Source organism: Phocoena sinus, chromosome 8 (assembly GCF_008692025.1).
Source record: "Phocoena sinus isolate mPhoSin1 chromosome 8, mPhoSin1.pri, whole genome shotgun sequence".
NCBI lineage: Eukaryota > Metazoa > Chordata > Mammalia > Artiodactyla > Phocoenidae > Phocoena > Phocoena sinus.
In genome coordinates, this window is record NC_045770.1 from 32794956 (window position 1) to 32810642 (window position 15687).

The 15687-nt window shown below is 40.2% G+C and overlaps 1 protein-coding gene across 2 annotated transcripts in view; it reads left to right on the top strand.

Moving 5' to 3' along the window:
- The first annotated feature begins 8109 nt into the window (after window positions 1–8109).
- PGR (progesterone receptor) overlaps window positions 8110–15687 on the top strand; it is a 100874-nt gene continuing 93296 nt past the window's right edge. The window contains exons 1-2 of one of the 2 annotated variants that reach the window (XM_032641400.1): window positions 8110–11446; window positions 12692–12843. In XM_032641400.1, the coding sequence (XP_032497291.1) occupies window positions 9804–11446; window positions 12692–12843 (1795 nt within the window). In that variant the 5' untranslated portion in view covers window positions 8110–9803. The remainder of the gene's footprint in view (window positions 11447–12691; window positions 12844–15687) is intronic. The other variant, XM_032641401.1, reaches the window with a different exon arrangement.

Consider the following 15687-nt stretch of genomic DNA (forward strand, 5'->3'; position numbering starts at 1 on the left):
GCTGACTGGAAAGATGGAGAGTTTGGAACCCTGAGGACATTACTGAGCCACGATTAACCAACCCTAGAACAACTATCCTCCAGACTTCCTGGCATGTAAGATAATAAATAACTGTTATATAAGTCACTTTTTATTGAGTATCCTGTTACTTGGAGCCAAAATATATCCTACCTGACATGGGTATAAAAAGCAGGTATTATCTAGTGGATGGTCAGTACATCTGTGGAGGGACCTGAATAACCCAAGAGTTGTATGGAGCACTGGATTCAGAACTGAGGGGAATGTGTCAAGCAGGTTACAGAAGTGACCTTTATGTACTCACTTCAAGGACCAACATTCACCTACAATTATCCCTTTGTAAATACAGACAAATTCTAGCTCCCAAAGTTGTATAAACAATAAAAATTTCCAAACTAACCAAATCATAGGTCTAAGGGGCCTGATATGCATTTCTGAATGTGTTCATATTTCTGAGGCCTCAGATCAAGAAAACATTTCTACACTATTCCATGAACCCTGTCAACTACCAACACTATAAACTGTAAACAAATAGAGAAACACAATATGTAAAGTGAAAAGAGCACTATATTTGAAATTAAAAGCCATAGTAGTGAGTTCTGACTCTATTAATTACTAGGTCTAAGACGCCAGGCTTCAATTTTCTCATCTGAAAAATTGAGATAATAATACTTATATCATGAAGTTTTCTGAGCATTGTATGTGATAGTATAGAAAATGTGTGTGTGTGTATATATATATACACACATATGTATATATATATGTAAATATATAGTAAAATAACATACAAAGCAAACTGTTTAATGATATTCTGAAGGCAGACATCTGTAAAATGAATGAATGATTCCTTTGTTCACTATAAAAACTGGATTAAGCTTTTCAAAAGTCAATCATCTTTTCAAGTTTAAAAAAGCTTCATGGCTCTCTTTGCATGTTATATCCACTGCCATAGTGGAGAGACAACACAAAAGAACAGCTGATACCAAAATACATGTATTTGTGGAGACAATAAATTTTATTGTACTTTTAATTTTATTTTATAAATATGAAAATATGCCATTTATTTCTTGGAATTCATGATACAAAAACCAAAGTCATTATAAGGGAAGACAGCAGACCAATATTGCTCATAAACGAAGACTTAACAATTCTACCAAGCTTTTAACAAATCAAATGTGATATATAAAAATTATATCATGACTAAGTAAGATTTATCCCAGGAATACAAGGTTAGCTTAACATTAAAAACTCAATTAATGTAATTCACCATATTAACAACTTAATAAAGAAAAGACAAGATCATCTCAACAGAAAGATCATTTGACAAAAAAGCACATCTACTCCTAATAAACCTCTCAGCAAAGAGAGGTACTTAGGAATAGAGGGGTACTTCCTCAATCTGATAAGGGGAAATCTATGAAAAAATCTGCAGCTAACATCATACTTAACGATGAAAGACTGAATGCTTCCCCCCATAAAATCAGAAAACCACCAAGGACATCCACCGTCCATCATTCCAATTAAAAAATCAATTGTATTTCTAAATACTAGACATGTACAATATAAAACAAAAATTAGGCATAATTATAAAGTGGTCTCCAAAATTCTCTCCCCACAGTGTACATGATTTGTATAATTTCCTCCCCTTGAATGTGAATGAGGTGGTCAAAATGATGGATTTCACTCCCATGATTATGTTACATTTCTGGCAAAAGGATATTTGCTGATGTATTATAATTAAGATCCCACGTCGGTTTATTTTGGGTTAATCAAAATGGAGGTTATCTGGTGAGTCTGACTTAATCAGGCAGAAGCCCTTAAAAAGCATGAATAACTATCTCCTGCCAACCTTGAAGAAGATGGAAGCCAGCATGAGTTTGAAAGCTGCAAGGAACTGAACTCTGCCGCTACCTGAATGAACCTGGAAGAGCAGGCTGAGCCCCAGATGATAATGCAATCTTGGCTGATGCACTGATACAGCCATGTGAGCCCTGAGCAGTGGATCCAACTAACCCATGCCCAGATTGCTGACCCATGGAAACTGTGAGATAATGACTGGGTGATGTTTAAACCATTAAGTTTGTGGTAATTTATTTCTCAGCATTAAAAAACTTATATAGATACCATTTACAATAACATAAAAAATATGAAATAATTGGAAATAAATCTGACCAAAAATCTGAAAGATCTCTACGGTAAAAACTTCAAAACATTGCTGAGAGAAATTAGGCCTAAAGAAATGGAGATATATACCATCTTCATGGGAAGATGGAAGATTTAATGTTGATGAGACAGCAATTCCTCTCTAAAACGATCTATTTCAATTCAATCCCAATCAATATTGCAGCAGACTTGTCTGTAGAAATTAATTCTAAAATTTATATGAAAATGCAAAGGGCCTAGAATAAGCAAAATAATTTTGAAAATGAAGAATAAAGTTAGTACTTGAAGTACTAACACTTCAAGTATCCAAGACCTATCACACAGTGACAGCAATCAAGACAGTGTGTTATTGACATAAAGACTCTCAGACAGAACAACAAAACAAAATTGAGAATCTGGAGAGACCCCCAAATATATGAATAACTGATTTACTACAAGGGTGTAAAGGCAATTAAGTGGGGAAAGAATACTCTTTTAAGCAAATGATGCTGGAACAACTGAATATTCATATGCAAAAAAAAAGAATAGAACTTTGATCTATACCTCACACCACATTAAAAAAGTAACTTAAAATGATTCACAGATGTAAATGTAAAACTAAAAACTATAAAAACAGGAGAAAACACAGGAGTAAACTTTTGTGACCTTGAGTTTGGCAAAGAATTTTAATTACGACACTGACACCAAAAGCAAAATTCACAAAAGCATAAATGGACAAATTAGACTTTATCAATATTAAAAACATCTGCTCTTTAAAGGATACGCTTAAGAGAACTTAAAGATAAGGCACAGGTTAGGAGAAAATATTTTCAAATCACATATATAACAGGGGACTTGCATCAGAATTCATAAAGAACTCTCAAAATTCAATAATAAGAAAATAACTCAACTTTTTAAAAGCAAACAAAATATTTTAAATGACATACCAAATGGCAAATAAGCACATTAAAAGATGATAAACATCATTAGTCATTAGAGAAATGCAATTAAAATCACAATGAGATACCACTACGTTATCTACTAGAATTGTTAAAATTAAAACTACTGACCATACCAATTGGGATATGGAAGAATTAGAACTGTAATATACTGCTGGTGGGAATGTAAAATGGTACAACTACTTTGGAAATTGTCTGGTAGTTAAATGTACACCTACTAATTTATCCAGCCATTTCATTTCTGGGTATTTATTCATGAGAAAGAAAAACATATGTCCATACAAAGACTTATACACACATTTTTGTAGTAGCTTTACTTGTGATATTAAAAACCTGGGAAAAATTCAAATGTTTATCAACAGATAAACGAACTATGGTATATCCATACAATAGATTACTACTCAGCAATAAAAAAAGAGCTAATGAGACATACTACAATATAGATCTTAAAATAATTATGCTGAGTGGAAGAAGCTAGATGAAAAAAACATACATTACACTGTACAAAATTCTAAGAAATAAAAGTAAATGTAGAACACATTTAGCACTCAGATATTCATTTCTAATATCATTTTCCAATACATGGCTGATTCTAGGACTGGGGCAGTAAATAGGCAAGATGAGTCTAGGGCATCTTGTAATGCCAGAAATTAAGAAAATGCTCAAACACACACATGAACACACACACACACACACACACACAAGTTCCCAATGCTCAAAGCTGGAACAATTTGAGCAAAAAAATAAAATAGATTATAACTCAAAGTATAAAATAAATATCCATGAGTCCATACTGATATAAATAAAAGACTGAATAAGTTAGTAAATGGGGGAGAAGAAGTAAATCTCCCATGCAGAAGAATTCCAAATTAATTATGTAGATACTCTACCCTAAAGGAGGGAACCAGTAACTCCTTACACGCCCACACTCTCTTAAGTGTGGGCTGTTCATAGTAACTTCCTTCCAAAGAGCACAATATGGTAAGAGGGGAAAAAGAGTACCTATGCAGAGGAGAAAGCTGACAAATACTACTTCATCCAGGTGATCAAGGTCAACGTCAACAGTGATGATAAGTCATGTTGACAGTGTATACCTTTGATATGCTGTGATGAATATGGCACTTTACCACTGTAATTTGCCTCCCCCAAATCCATAACCCCAGTCTAATCATGAGGTAAACATGAAATTCCAATAGAGGGGCATCCCACAATATGCCTCAGGACTGCAAAGTCATCAAAAACAAGGAAAGTCTGAGAAACTGTCATAGCCAAGAGGAGCCTAAGGAGACATAACAACAATGTAATATGGTATCCTGGATGAAATTGTGGAAAGGAAAAAGAACATTAGGTAAAAGCTAAGGAGATCTGAATAAATTATGTATATTAGTTATTAATAATGTATCAATATTGGTTCATTAATTGTAACAAATATACCATATTAACATAAGATGGTAATAAGAAAAACTATGCAGAGGATATAGGGGAACTCTGTACTATCTGCTTAGTTTCTCTGTAAATCTAAAACTATTCTAAAAAGTAAAGTCTATTAATTAAAAAATTAAAGCGCAGTCCTAAAAATCTATGTGTATATAATTTAATACATTTAATAAATCAGATATAAAGTTAAAAAAAAAACTAATGTATAGTGACAAAAAGTAGATTAGTGGTTGCCCAGCAATCCATAAGGAATGACAGGGATAGGAAAGGATAGAAAAAGGAAGGGATTAAAAAGTGACATGAGGAAACTTCTAGAGGAAGAGGGTATACTTATCTTTTTTTGTGGTGATGGCTTCACAGGTATATACTTATGTCAAAACTTAACAAAGTGTACATTTTAAATGTAAGCAGCTTACTGTATGACAATTATAATTTAATAAGCCTTTTTCTAGTATAAACAAAAAAAAAAACTTCCAAATTTGAACTATCTTCTTAAAAAACAGTCTGTAGAAACATTTGGAGTTAGCCCTATCACACCTGAATTTGACCAGTGAGGTTTTATTCTTCGAGTTTTATTAAGATATAATTGATATACAGCACTGTATTAAGTTTAAGGTGTACAGCATAATGCTTTGATTTACATACTTCATGAAATGATTAGCACAATAAGTTTAATGAACACCCACATCTTATATAGACAAAACATTAAAGAAATAGAAAAAAATATTTTTCCTTGTAATGAGAACTCAGGATTTATTCGCTTAACAACTTTCATACATAAGCAGTGTTAATTATATTTATCATGTTGTACATTATTTAGCACTTATTTATCTTATAACTGGGAGTTTGTACCTTTTGACTGCTTTCATCCAATTCCACATCCCCTGCCTCTGGTACCCACAAATCTGATCTCTTTTTATATGAGTTTGTTTGTTTGTTGGTTTATTTTTGAAGTGTAATTGACCTACAACACTATGTTAGTTCTTATTACACAACATAGTGATTCAATGTTTCTATACATTTCGAAATGATCACTATGATAAGTCTAGTTACAATATGTCACCATACAAAAATGTTACATAGTTACTATATTCCCCACACTGTGCATATCATATCCCTGACTCATTTATTTTGCAACTGGAAGTGTGTACCACTTAATCTCCCTCACCTATTTCTTTCATACCCTGTCACCATCATCCCCTTCCCTCTGGCAACCACCTGTTTTTTCTCTGTGTCTATAACTGTTCCTGTTTTATTATGTTTGTTCATTTGTTTTCTTCTTTTAGATTCTACATATAAGTGAAATCATACAGTATTTGTCTTTCTCTGTCTGACTTATTTCACTTAACATAATGCCCTCACGGTTCATTCATGTTGTTGCAAATGGAAAGATTCTGTTCTATGGCTGAGTAATATTTTATTATTTACATATACATATATATATATATATATCATACCTTCATCTTTATCCATTCAGCTATTAATGGGCACTTAGGTTGCTTCCATATCTTAGCTATTGTAAGTAATGTTGAAACGAACATAGGGGTACATATATCTTTTCTAATTAGTGTCTGTGTTTTCTTCGGATAAATATCCAAGAGTGAAATTACTGGATCATAGGGTAATTCTATTTTTAACCAGTATATTTAGTGACTTTGTTTCACTCAAAGATTCATATTTTTAGGAATTCTTGTGCCAACAATGCTAATCACCCAGCATCAAATTTCATGGCATAATGGTGATTTAGGATATGCTGAGCATCTTTATTATTGTTTCCTTACTTCAAAGACTTTCAGTCTTATGGAAATATCCTAGTCAGACTTGTCTGGTTTGAGGGAATTTTTATAGTCAATCAAAATTAAGCCAAATAGGACTTCCCTGGTGGCACAGTGGTTGAGAGTCCACCTGCTGATGCAGGGGACACGGGTTCGTGCCCCAGTCCAGGAAGATCCCACATGCCGCAGAGCGACTAGGCCCGTGAGCCATGGCCGCTGAGCCTGCGCGTCCAGAGCCTGTGTTCCGCGACGGGAGAGGTCACAACAGTGAGAGGCCCGCGTACCGCAAAAAAAAAAAAAAAAAAAAAATTAAGCCCAAGACAGTGTGTCATTTAAAATGAGACTTAGTGCCAATTTTATGGCTGCAACAACCTGGAACCCACATTCTGAGCCATTTGCTATTTAAAAATCACACTCCTAAGAAGTCTGGTATTGGAGGCATTTGATTGCCGGGGATCAAATATGGCTATGCTACTTATTAACTTAATAATAATGGGAAACTCTGAGCTTCAGTATTCTCAACTATGAAATGCAGATAACAGTACTTACTTCATGGGAAGTAAAAAGTCGTAGAAGACTACCTGGCAGTGCTATCCAGATTCTACAAAATCTACAGATTCTATGGCACTAATCATCAGGGAAGTGTAAATCAAAACCAAAGTGAAATATTACTTCACTCACACACACTATGAGGGCTATAATAAAAAGACAATAACAGGTATTTCTGAGGATGTGGAGAAATTGGAACCTTCCTACACTGCAGGTGTAAATGTAATAATGTCCAGTCACTTTGGAAAACAGTCTGCAGTTCCTCAAAAGGTTAAACCTAGAGTTACCGTATGACCCAGCAGTTCTAATCCTAGGTATATATGCCAGAGAAATGAAAGTATATGTTCACACGAAAACTTGTACATGAATGTTAATAGCAACATTATTCATAATAGCCTACAAGTAGAAACAGCCTTAATGTCCAACAACTGCTAAATGGATAATCAAACATAGTATATCCATACAATAAAATATTATTTAGCAATAAAAAGGAGTGAAGTACTGATACATGCTACCATGTGGCTGCACCTTGAAAACATGCTAAGGGAAAGAAGCCAGCAAAAAAGAACACATATGGTATGATTCTATTTATATGAAATGTCCAGAATAGGCAAATACAGAGAGAAGGAAAGTAGACTCAGAGGCTGTTGAAAGGTTTTAAGGGAAAATGAGGAGTGACTATTAATGGGTGTGGGGTTTCTTTTGGGGGTAATGTAAACGTTCTAAAATTAATAGTGGTGATAGTTATACAACTGTGCATATGTTAAAAACCATTGAATTGTAACTTTAAAACAGGTGAACTCTATGGTATATGAGTTATATCCAGTAAAGCATGTTAAGTGGTTTAAAATAGATTGGAAAAGGGAAAGCCCCAAAGCAACAATAACAGTATTAATAATAATAAATTAGTTCATCTCTCTAGCCTTATCCTCTTCCATTCCCACATTTACTCTATGCTCTATCCATAATGGCCTCCTTGCAGTCCCCATATTATGTCTTCCTATTTGATGTCCTGTGAACATACTATATCTGCTTCCTGGAGTTCTCTTCACCCCTCCTCTACCCGCCTAACTCCTTTATATTTAAAATTAGTCGGTCAGAGTAAGCTAATGGTTGGAAAAATGGATTCCAAAATCCAATGGCCTAACATGATAAAATTTATTTCTCACTCACGTAGACCCTCCCCAGGTGATTCAGGGATCCAGGATCCTTACCTCTAGTAGCTCTGCCCTTCCTGGAGTCTTGGAGTCTTCCAGTGTATTCTCTAAACCTGGCTGAGAGAATCTGTGGGGCATCAGCACAGACAGAACTTCGAGGAATTTACCAAATGATTAATTCACTTTTGAACATGGTATATTTAAGATGATGTCAGGATACCCAACGGTCTTGGGTTCAGCACAGAGATAGTTAGTTTATAACTCTGCATCTCAAATATATTGCACTATTCCCCCCTGTCTCTACCATATCTTCAGGAGGCAAGAGGTGATCTGCTTAAAAAACTCAAAGATTATTTTAAAGAATAAGAATGCCAAGGGGAGAAAAATACAATTTAACATCTCTATTGAGGAATTTACGATGTAGCACAGGATATAAGCTGGAGCTAAAGAAAACTTTCCTTAAAGTGCTATTTGTTAAAAGTTGGAATGCATTCCTTAGGACAAATCAAAGTGTGACACACAACATCCAAACTTCCTGTACATGTAGGTAAGTGTTATCAACTATCTCCCACTCCCAAATTTCTCTGCCACATTGAGGACTGTTCACAAGGAGCAGGACATGTTGGTTGTAGCAATTTGAAAATACTCACTTTTATGGAAGTCATAAGAGAGAAAATCTCTTTCATGTTATTTAGGATCATCCTTGATACGTTTATTCTAAAAAATAATACACATAGCCAAATATTTTCCTCTATGTAAAATCTTTACAAAACTGAAATCCTGAGAATTCAGCTTCTGATAGAATCCATTCGCTTTCCCAGTTAGATTGGGCATAATTCTTAATTGGTCGTACACAATCTAATATGCTTACGAAGTTCCATCCCACAGTACCTGTTATTCAGACTAGCGGCTGGAAATACCAACTCCACAATTTCAGATCTGGTCCATAATTGGGGCAGGGAGGGACTTTGGGCGGGGCCTCCAGATAGGGAGGAGGCGTTGTTAGAAAGCGGTGGGGCTAGTCTACTGGCTGTCACTACTCCAGTTAAGCCTAGTAATATTTGAGTGAGCGAGGGTCTGTTGTGTGAGCAGCATTCTCAGTGAGAACTAGTTTCCCTTGGCATTTGAGTGGAATCTGCAACTATAGGCGTTTCGTCCCCCCCGACTGCCGAGAAATGTGAGAGCTGCAGAGATGGTTGTCGCCAGCTATAGGGAGCCGGCAGAAACAAGGCTGCTCCTGAGGACCGGCTCTGCCGAGAGGCCAAAGTAGCCCCAGGGTTTTAGCGAGAAGGGAAGTGGAATGCAGTCGGGGATTGGGAGCAACACGGCACTGAAGCGGGAGAAACAGTGTAGAGAGAGAGCCGCTTTGCATCGCTTTCGAAGCCGCCGCCACTCGAGTGCCGACTTGTGAGTACTCTGCGTCTCTGTCCGCAGACTGAAGTCGGGGAACTCTCTTGGACAACTCTCCCAGTTAGGAAGCGAGATCCCTACAACTGCCTTCGCCTGCTCTCCCCACCTGCCTCAAGGACGGAGCAACTGTCACCCCTCCCCCGCCTACCGGACCGAGGGCAAGGGCAGTAGCTGATCGGTGCCGCCCCCTTCCGACCCAGGAGGTGGAGATTTCACCCCCCTCTCCACCGTCCGGTCCAGCCAAATTCAACACCTATTTCCTCCCCCCGCTGCTCTTGTATTCCTGACACCCCCTCGTCCTTCCCCTATCCCCCTCCCCAGAGACAGGGGAGGAGAAAAGGGGAGTCCGGGTCGTCATGACTGAGCGGAAGGCAAAGGATCCCCGGGCTCCCCACGTGGCGGGCAGAGCGCCCTCCCCAACCCAGGTCGGATCCCCTCTGCTGGGACGCCGGGACACAGGCCCCTTTCAGGCGAGCGAGACCTCGGACGCGTCGCCTACAGCCTCGGTCATATCCCTCTCCCTGGACGGGCTGCTCTTCCCTCGGCCCTGCCAGGGTCAGGACCCAGACGGGAAGACTCAGGACCAGCAGTCGCTGTCAGACGTGGAGGGGGCGTATTCCAGAGTTGAAGCCACAGAGGGTGCTGGAGGTGGCACCTCTAGACCCCCAGAAAAGGACAGCGGACTGCTGGACAGTGTCTTGGACACGCTACTGGCGCCCTCGGGTCCTGGGCAGAGCCACGCCAGCCCGCCCGTCTGCGAGGCCACCAGCCCTTGGTGCCTCTTTAGCCCCGAGCTTCCCCAAGACGCCCGGGCTGCCCCTGTCACCCAGGGGGTATTGCCCCCGCTCATGAGCCGACCAGAAGGCAAGGCTGGTGACAGCTCCGGGACGGCATCTGCCCAGAAAGTGCTGCCCAGGGGCCTGGCACCGTCCCGGCAGCTGCTGCCCCCGACGGCCGGGAGCCATCACTGGCTCGGGGCCACAGTGAAGCCCTCTCCGCAGCCCCCTATGGTGGAGGTAGAGGAGGAGGATGGCTCCGAGTCCGAGGGCTCCGTGGGTCCACCTCTGAAGGGCAAACCCCGGCCTGCGGGAGGCCCAGCGGCCGGAGGAGGAGCCGCGACCGCTGCTCCAGGGTCGGCCGCAGGAGGCGTCGCCCTGGTCCCCAAGGAAGATTCCCGCTTCACGGCGCCCAGGGTCGCCCTGGCGGAGCACGACGCGCCGGCGGCGCCCGGGCGCTCCCCGCTGGCCACTACGGTGATGGATTTTATCCACGTGCCCATCCTGCCGCTCAACTCAGCCTTCCTGGCCGCCCGCACCCGGCAGCTGCTAGAGGGGGATAACTATGACGGCGGGGCCGCGGCAGTCAGCGCCTTTGCCCCGCCGCGGGGCCCGCCCTCGGCCTCGTCCGCCCAGGTCGCGGCCAGCGACTTCCCCGACTGCGCGTACCAGCCCGACGCCGAGCCCAAGGACGACGCATTCCCGCTCTATGGAGACTTCCAGCCGCCCGCCCTGAAGATCAAGGAGGAGGAGGAAGGCGCCGAGGCCGCCGCGCGCTCCCCGCGGCCGTACCTGGTGGCGGGTGCCAACCCCGCCGTCTTCCCGGATTTCCCGCTGGCGCCACCCGCGCTGCCTACGCGAGCGCCGTCGTCAAGACCCGGGGAAGGGGCGGCCGCCGCCGCACCTGTCGGTGCGTCTGTCTCGTCCGCGTCCTCGTCGGGCTCGACCCTGGAGTGCATCCTGTACAAGGCGGAGGGCGCGCCGCCCCAGCAGGGCCCGTTCGCCCCGCCACCCTGCAAGGGGCCGGGCGCGGGCGCCTGCCTGCTGCCGCGGGACGGCCTGCCGTCCACCTCGGCCTCGGCCGCCGCCGCCGCCGCCGCCGGGGCGGCCCCAGCGCTCTACCCGCCGCTCGGCCTCAACGGGCTCCCGCAGCTCGGCTACCAGGCCGCGGTGCTCAAGGAGGGCCTGCCGCAGGTCTACCAGCCCTATCTCAACTACCTGAGGTGAGGGCCCGGGGCGGGGCGCGCCCGGCGCGTCGCGAGAGTAGCGGTGCGGCCGCTGGCCGCCGCCAGCTCCCGGCCCTCAGCGCCTGGCTCCGGCTCCGGCTCCGGCTCCCCCGAGTGGCCGCGAGGGGTGGGTGGCCGGGGCGGGGCACAGCACAGGTTGGCTTCCTTTTCCTTACCTCTTCTCCTCATTTTTTTGGGGGACACCAAGGGGGCGCAGAATATGCTGTTTCTGGAGCGTACCTCCCCGAAAATATGTTTCTACACTTTTCAGATCTGCGCAATCCCAAGACGAGACCAGCCGTGATTTCTAAAAGTGCAGCGTCACTCTAGGTCCGCTGTAGCCCCGCGGAGCGGAAGGGGTGCGGCGAGTCGGGGGCCTTATAAAATGCTTTTCTTCGTAGAAGGACAATTACTGGGAATGTCTGTCTTGGAGAGGAGACATTAACGCCCCGTTCTCCCGGGAGGGGTGGCACTGGATGTTGGGTAGCGGGCCAGAACCCAAAGCAGAACCGTCTCAGGGGTCTGGACACTCAACCGCTTCATTTTCATACGAATCTCAAGATTTAAATTAATTTATGTGTAATATGTTTACATTACGGATTGAAACATCAATCACTGCAGTACCTTGTATTCTAATATTGTGTCGAGTTCGCTGCAACTTTTTTTCACACAGATTTTAAAAAACATTTTAATTTACCTACGGGAGTAATGGAATTTTAAAGAAAAAGAAAAAAATGCTCTCGGTTTGGAATCTTGTGTTGTGAATAGTCAAAACAGTGGCAGTATACTGAACAATACTTTAAAATGACAAACACGTATTCTTGTTTAATTACAGAGTTGAGTTTTAAAAACTCAGTAGCATCACTAAGTATGATTGTACTCTTAAAGCAAAACCACGTTTATCGTTACCCACCGTACAAGGTCATAACATTTGATTTGTCAGAGACTGAATTGATTCTTTATAAGGAGTTTTGTAGAAAGATTTTTTTCTGGATATAAAATTATATATTAATTATTTATTATTCTTTCGTGTTGGTGCTCCTGATGAAAGGCTAATAACTTTGCCGGTCTGATGAATCCAGTAACAGGTAGTACATCAAGTTTAGTTTGCATGTCTTTCAAGTGTATTCGATTCTATTTTCTAAAAACCCTTTCACTCTGTCAATTCTGGGTTAAGAAAATTTTAGTATTAGATAGTGGTGCACCTAAAAATAAATGGAGTACTTTGTTTTGCATTTCAAGGCCGGATTCAGAAGCCAGCCAGAGCCCACAGTACAGCTTCGAGTCATTACCTCAGAAGATTTGTTTAATCTGTGGGGATGAAGCATCAGGCTGTCATTATGGTGTCCTTACCTGTGGGAGCTGTAAGGTCTTCTTTAAAAGGGCAATGGAAGGTAGGCTCCTTTCCCCGATCCTTTCTTGTTGGTTTAATTGTAAATGGAGACCATCTAATATTTTATAGATTTTAATCAGCCCTTGCTTCCTCTAAGAAATGGTGATATATTCGTATAACTTATATGACGATGTTTTAACAATATATTTTTATTTATAATACTCCGTATTGAATGGGGTTGGATATTATAATTGCATACTATTTGAATAACGCTTTTAACATTAGACACAAGTCACACTAATCTTGGGAACAATGCGAACATTGTTCATTAACTATTTAACTTTAAAGAAACAGATTTGTTCTGATTGTATTTTTACATTTCTATCATATATATTTTATATAATATATACCAAATTAAAATTTTCTTTCAAAAGAAAAATGGCAAAAGTTGTCAAAATTCTATATGTACATATATATGATGCAGTTACAAATTTTCTACATGATTTTGTCTTTTTCCTACATGCATGTTTATTTAATAATTATATAATGGTAATTCTAAACAAAGTTTAAAAGTTCCCTTTTTGTTTAGTATATTTTTGTAAGTGTATAGGAAATAGGTGTAAACAGTTTAAAGCAAAGGAAAAATTTAGACATCACAGTTATATAATTTCTGAAGAAGTATTTTGCTTTAAGTAAGGCTTTCATGTTTTTAAAATCATCTAAATTACATATTTACCTAATGATTTTGGATTGACTTGCATAGTGTATTTCAGACTTGAACTTTCATAGAATATATGTTTTAATTTCTCTTTCTATCTACACTAAACTCTAAGCAGCCAAACACATTTATATCTGAAGACAGAAATACATTTAAACATCATTTCACATTTGAATTCTAGCAATAAGTGTATTTCATAACAAGCTGACGTGAGTTTAGGGTTCTCTCTGGAGTTCTGATATCACACCTACACAAGGAACCAAAGATCTGAATGTCTGCTTTTTTGTTTCCTGTTTGTGAGTTCTCTAATTTCAAGAGCCCTCTACTTATGAGCAGGAAAGTAGGGAGTGGGAATTTTTACCTTAAGGGAGAGTTCAAAGGAGTTGACATGCATATTTAATACATATTTACACCAAAAGAATATTAACCCAAAAGACATTTAGCAAAAAAATTCACTATCCCTGTAGATAGCTAACATATAATTCTTTACAACTGCTATGCCCTTTTGATGGAAATGATTCCCAACTATTTATTAATGGTATGTGTACCTCTCCTACTGAAATTAATTCTTCATAAAAAATAATCACTTTGTGTATTTCTAGAACGTGATTGTTTTCCCCAAAGGATGAATGTATTTAACTGATGTTGAACATATGTATTCAGCTTCAGGGGGTTTTAATTGCATTTTAAATTAGTTAAGGTACTGTGACAAGAGGTTATGTGAGAAAACGGGACAACTGACAGTAGCCTTAACTTTCCAACTGACATCATTTAGTCATAGTTACAGTTTGAAGTCCTTTGTGTGGAAGAGTCAATTCTCCAGTGCGTAATTGGAATTACTGTTCCCATCTGACTTTGGTTCTTGAACATTCCCCCCCTGCATTAATATGATTTTCTTTATGCTTACAGTCTCCTTAGTCTAATTCTTAAGTGAATGACTCCCTTGGAGTCCTCTAAAAGCCAGTTTATTCTAGCCCAGCTCCCTCATTTTACAGATGCACAAGTCCCAAAGGCATAATGAGTTTCTAGAGCGTACAGCTAGTCGGTATCTGATTGTTAGTCAACACAGGTTAGATTTTCTTTAATTGCAATGCTTATAAATCAGAGATGGTATGCAAAAGTAGATATATGACAAATGCTACTTCATTCTTGAAAGTTACTTCAAAAGTGCATATAGCACCAAGAATACTCTAATTAAAATACAAATGCTTTCACATCATTATTATCAGAATAGCATCCTAAACATAAAGGAAGTCTTCCCAAATTTACTCTTAGAAAGCATCTGTTGGACCACTACTGTTGGCGTAGTTCTGTTTTAGTTTTGAGTAATAGAAACGAAGTACCTTTTTTCAGCAATATTTACAAAGAGGAGTTGATAAATCATTCATTTGGCTATTAAAGGACAAGTAAGATTATTGATCTCTGGACATTGAGGAGAGTTTGTAAGTGTATATGTTCAAGGAAGAGTGAAGAGATTAAGATTAGACTGACTAAGACTCGAAGATTCATATTAGAAAATTATTAGAGTTAAAGAATAGGAAGTTTGATTGCCAGTGCTTGCTTGAATCAGTGATTTAAGCCAAGAAAATAGAATGTTCTGGGAGTTTTCAAGAGTGAGAAAGATGAGGAGAAGAATTTTTGTAATTGGAGAAAAATGCCAGGTTTGAAATCTTAAAGTAGGGCTGTGTGATAAGCTGCTTCAAGGTAGAACTATGTGTGGATGCCAATATGTCCAGAAATTGAAAGTCAGTAGTCAAAAATATGGATATTAATGTTACCAAGGATAATGATAATACTGGCATTTGGGAGTGCTTTCTGTGTGCCAATGACTAAGTGTTTTATGGTTCTTAACTCATTTAAGTCTTATAATGTAGGCATTATTATTACTTTCAATTTACAAATGAGGAAACTGAGGTTCAGAGATGTTAAATTGCCTTAATCACAGTTAAGAAGTGGTGGAGTAGGATTCAAATCCAAGGGGTGTGACTCCAGAATCTGTGCCCTCCACCACTGTACTTCCTTTCTCATAATAGGAAATTCAGTTTAAATTCCAAAAAGAAACAATAGAGGGTTGGAAGAAAAAATGTGAGCCACGTGATAAAACATCTAGGAAGGTAAAAATGAATCCTAATGGAGAATTCAAGATCAAGGGTGATTAGAAGTGTGTGACGTAAGTGGATGGGTGAT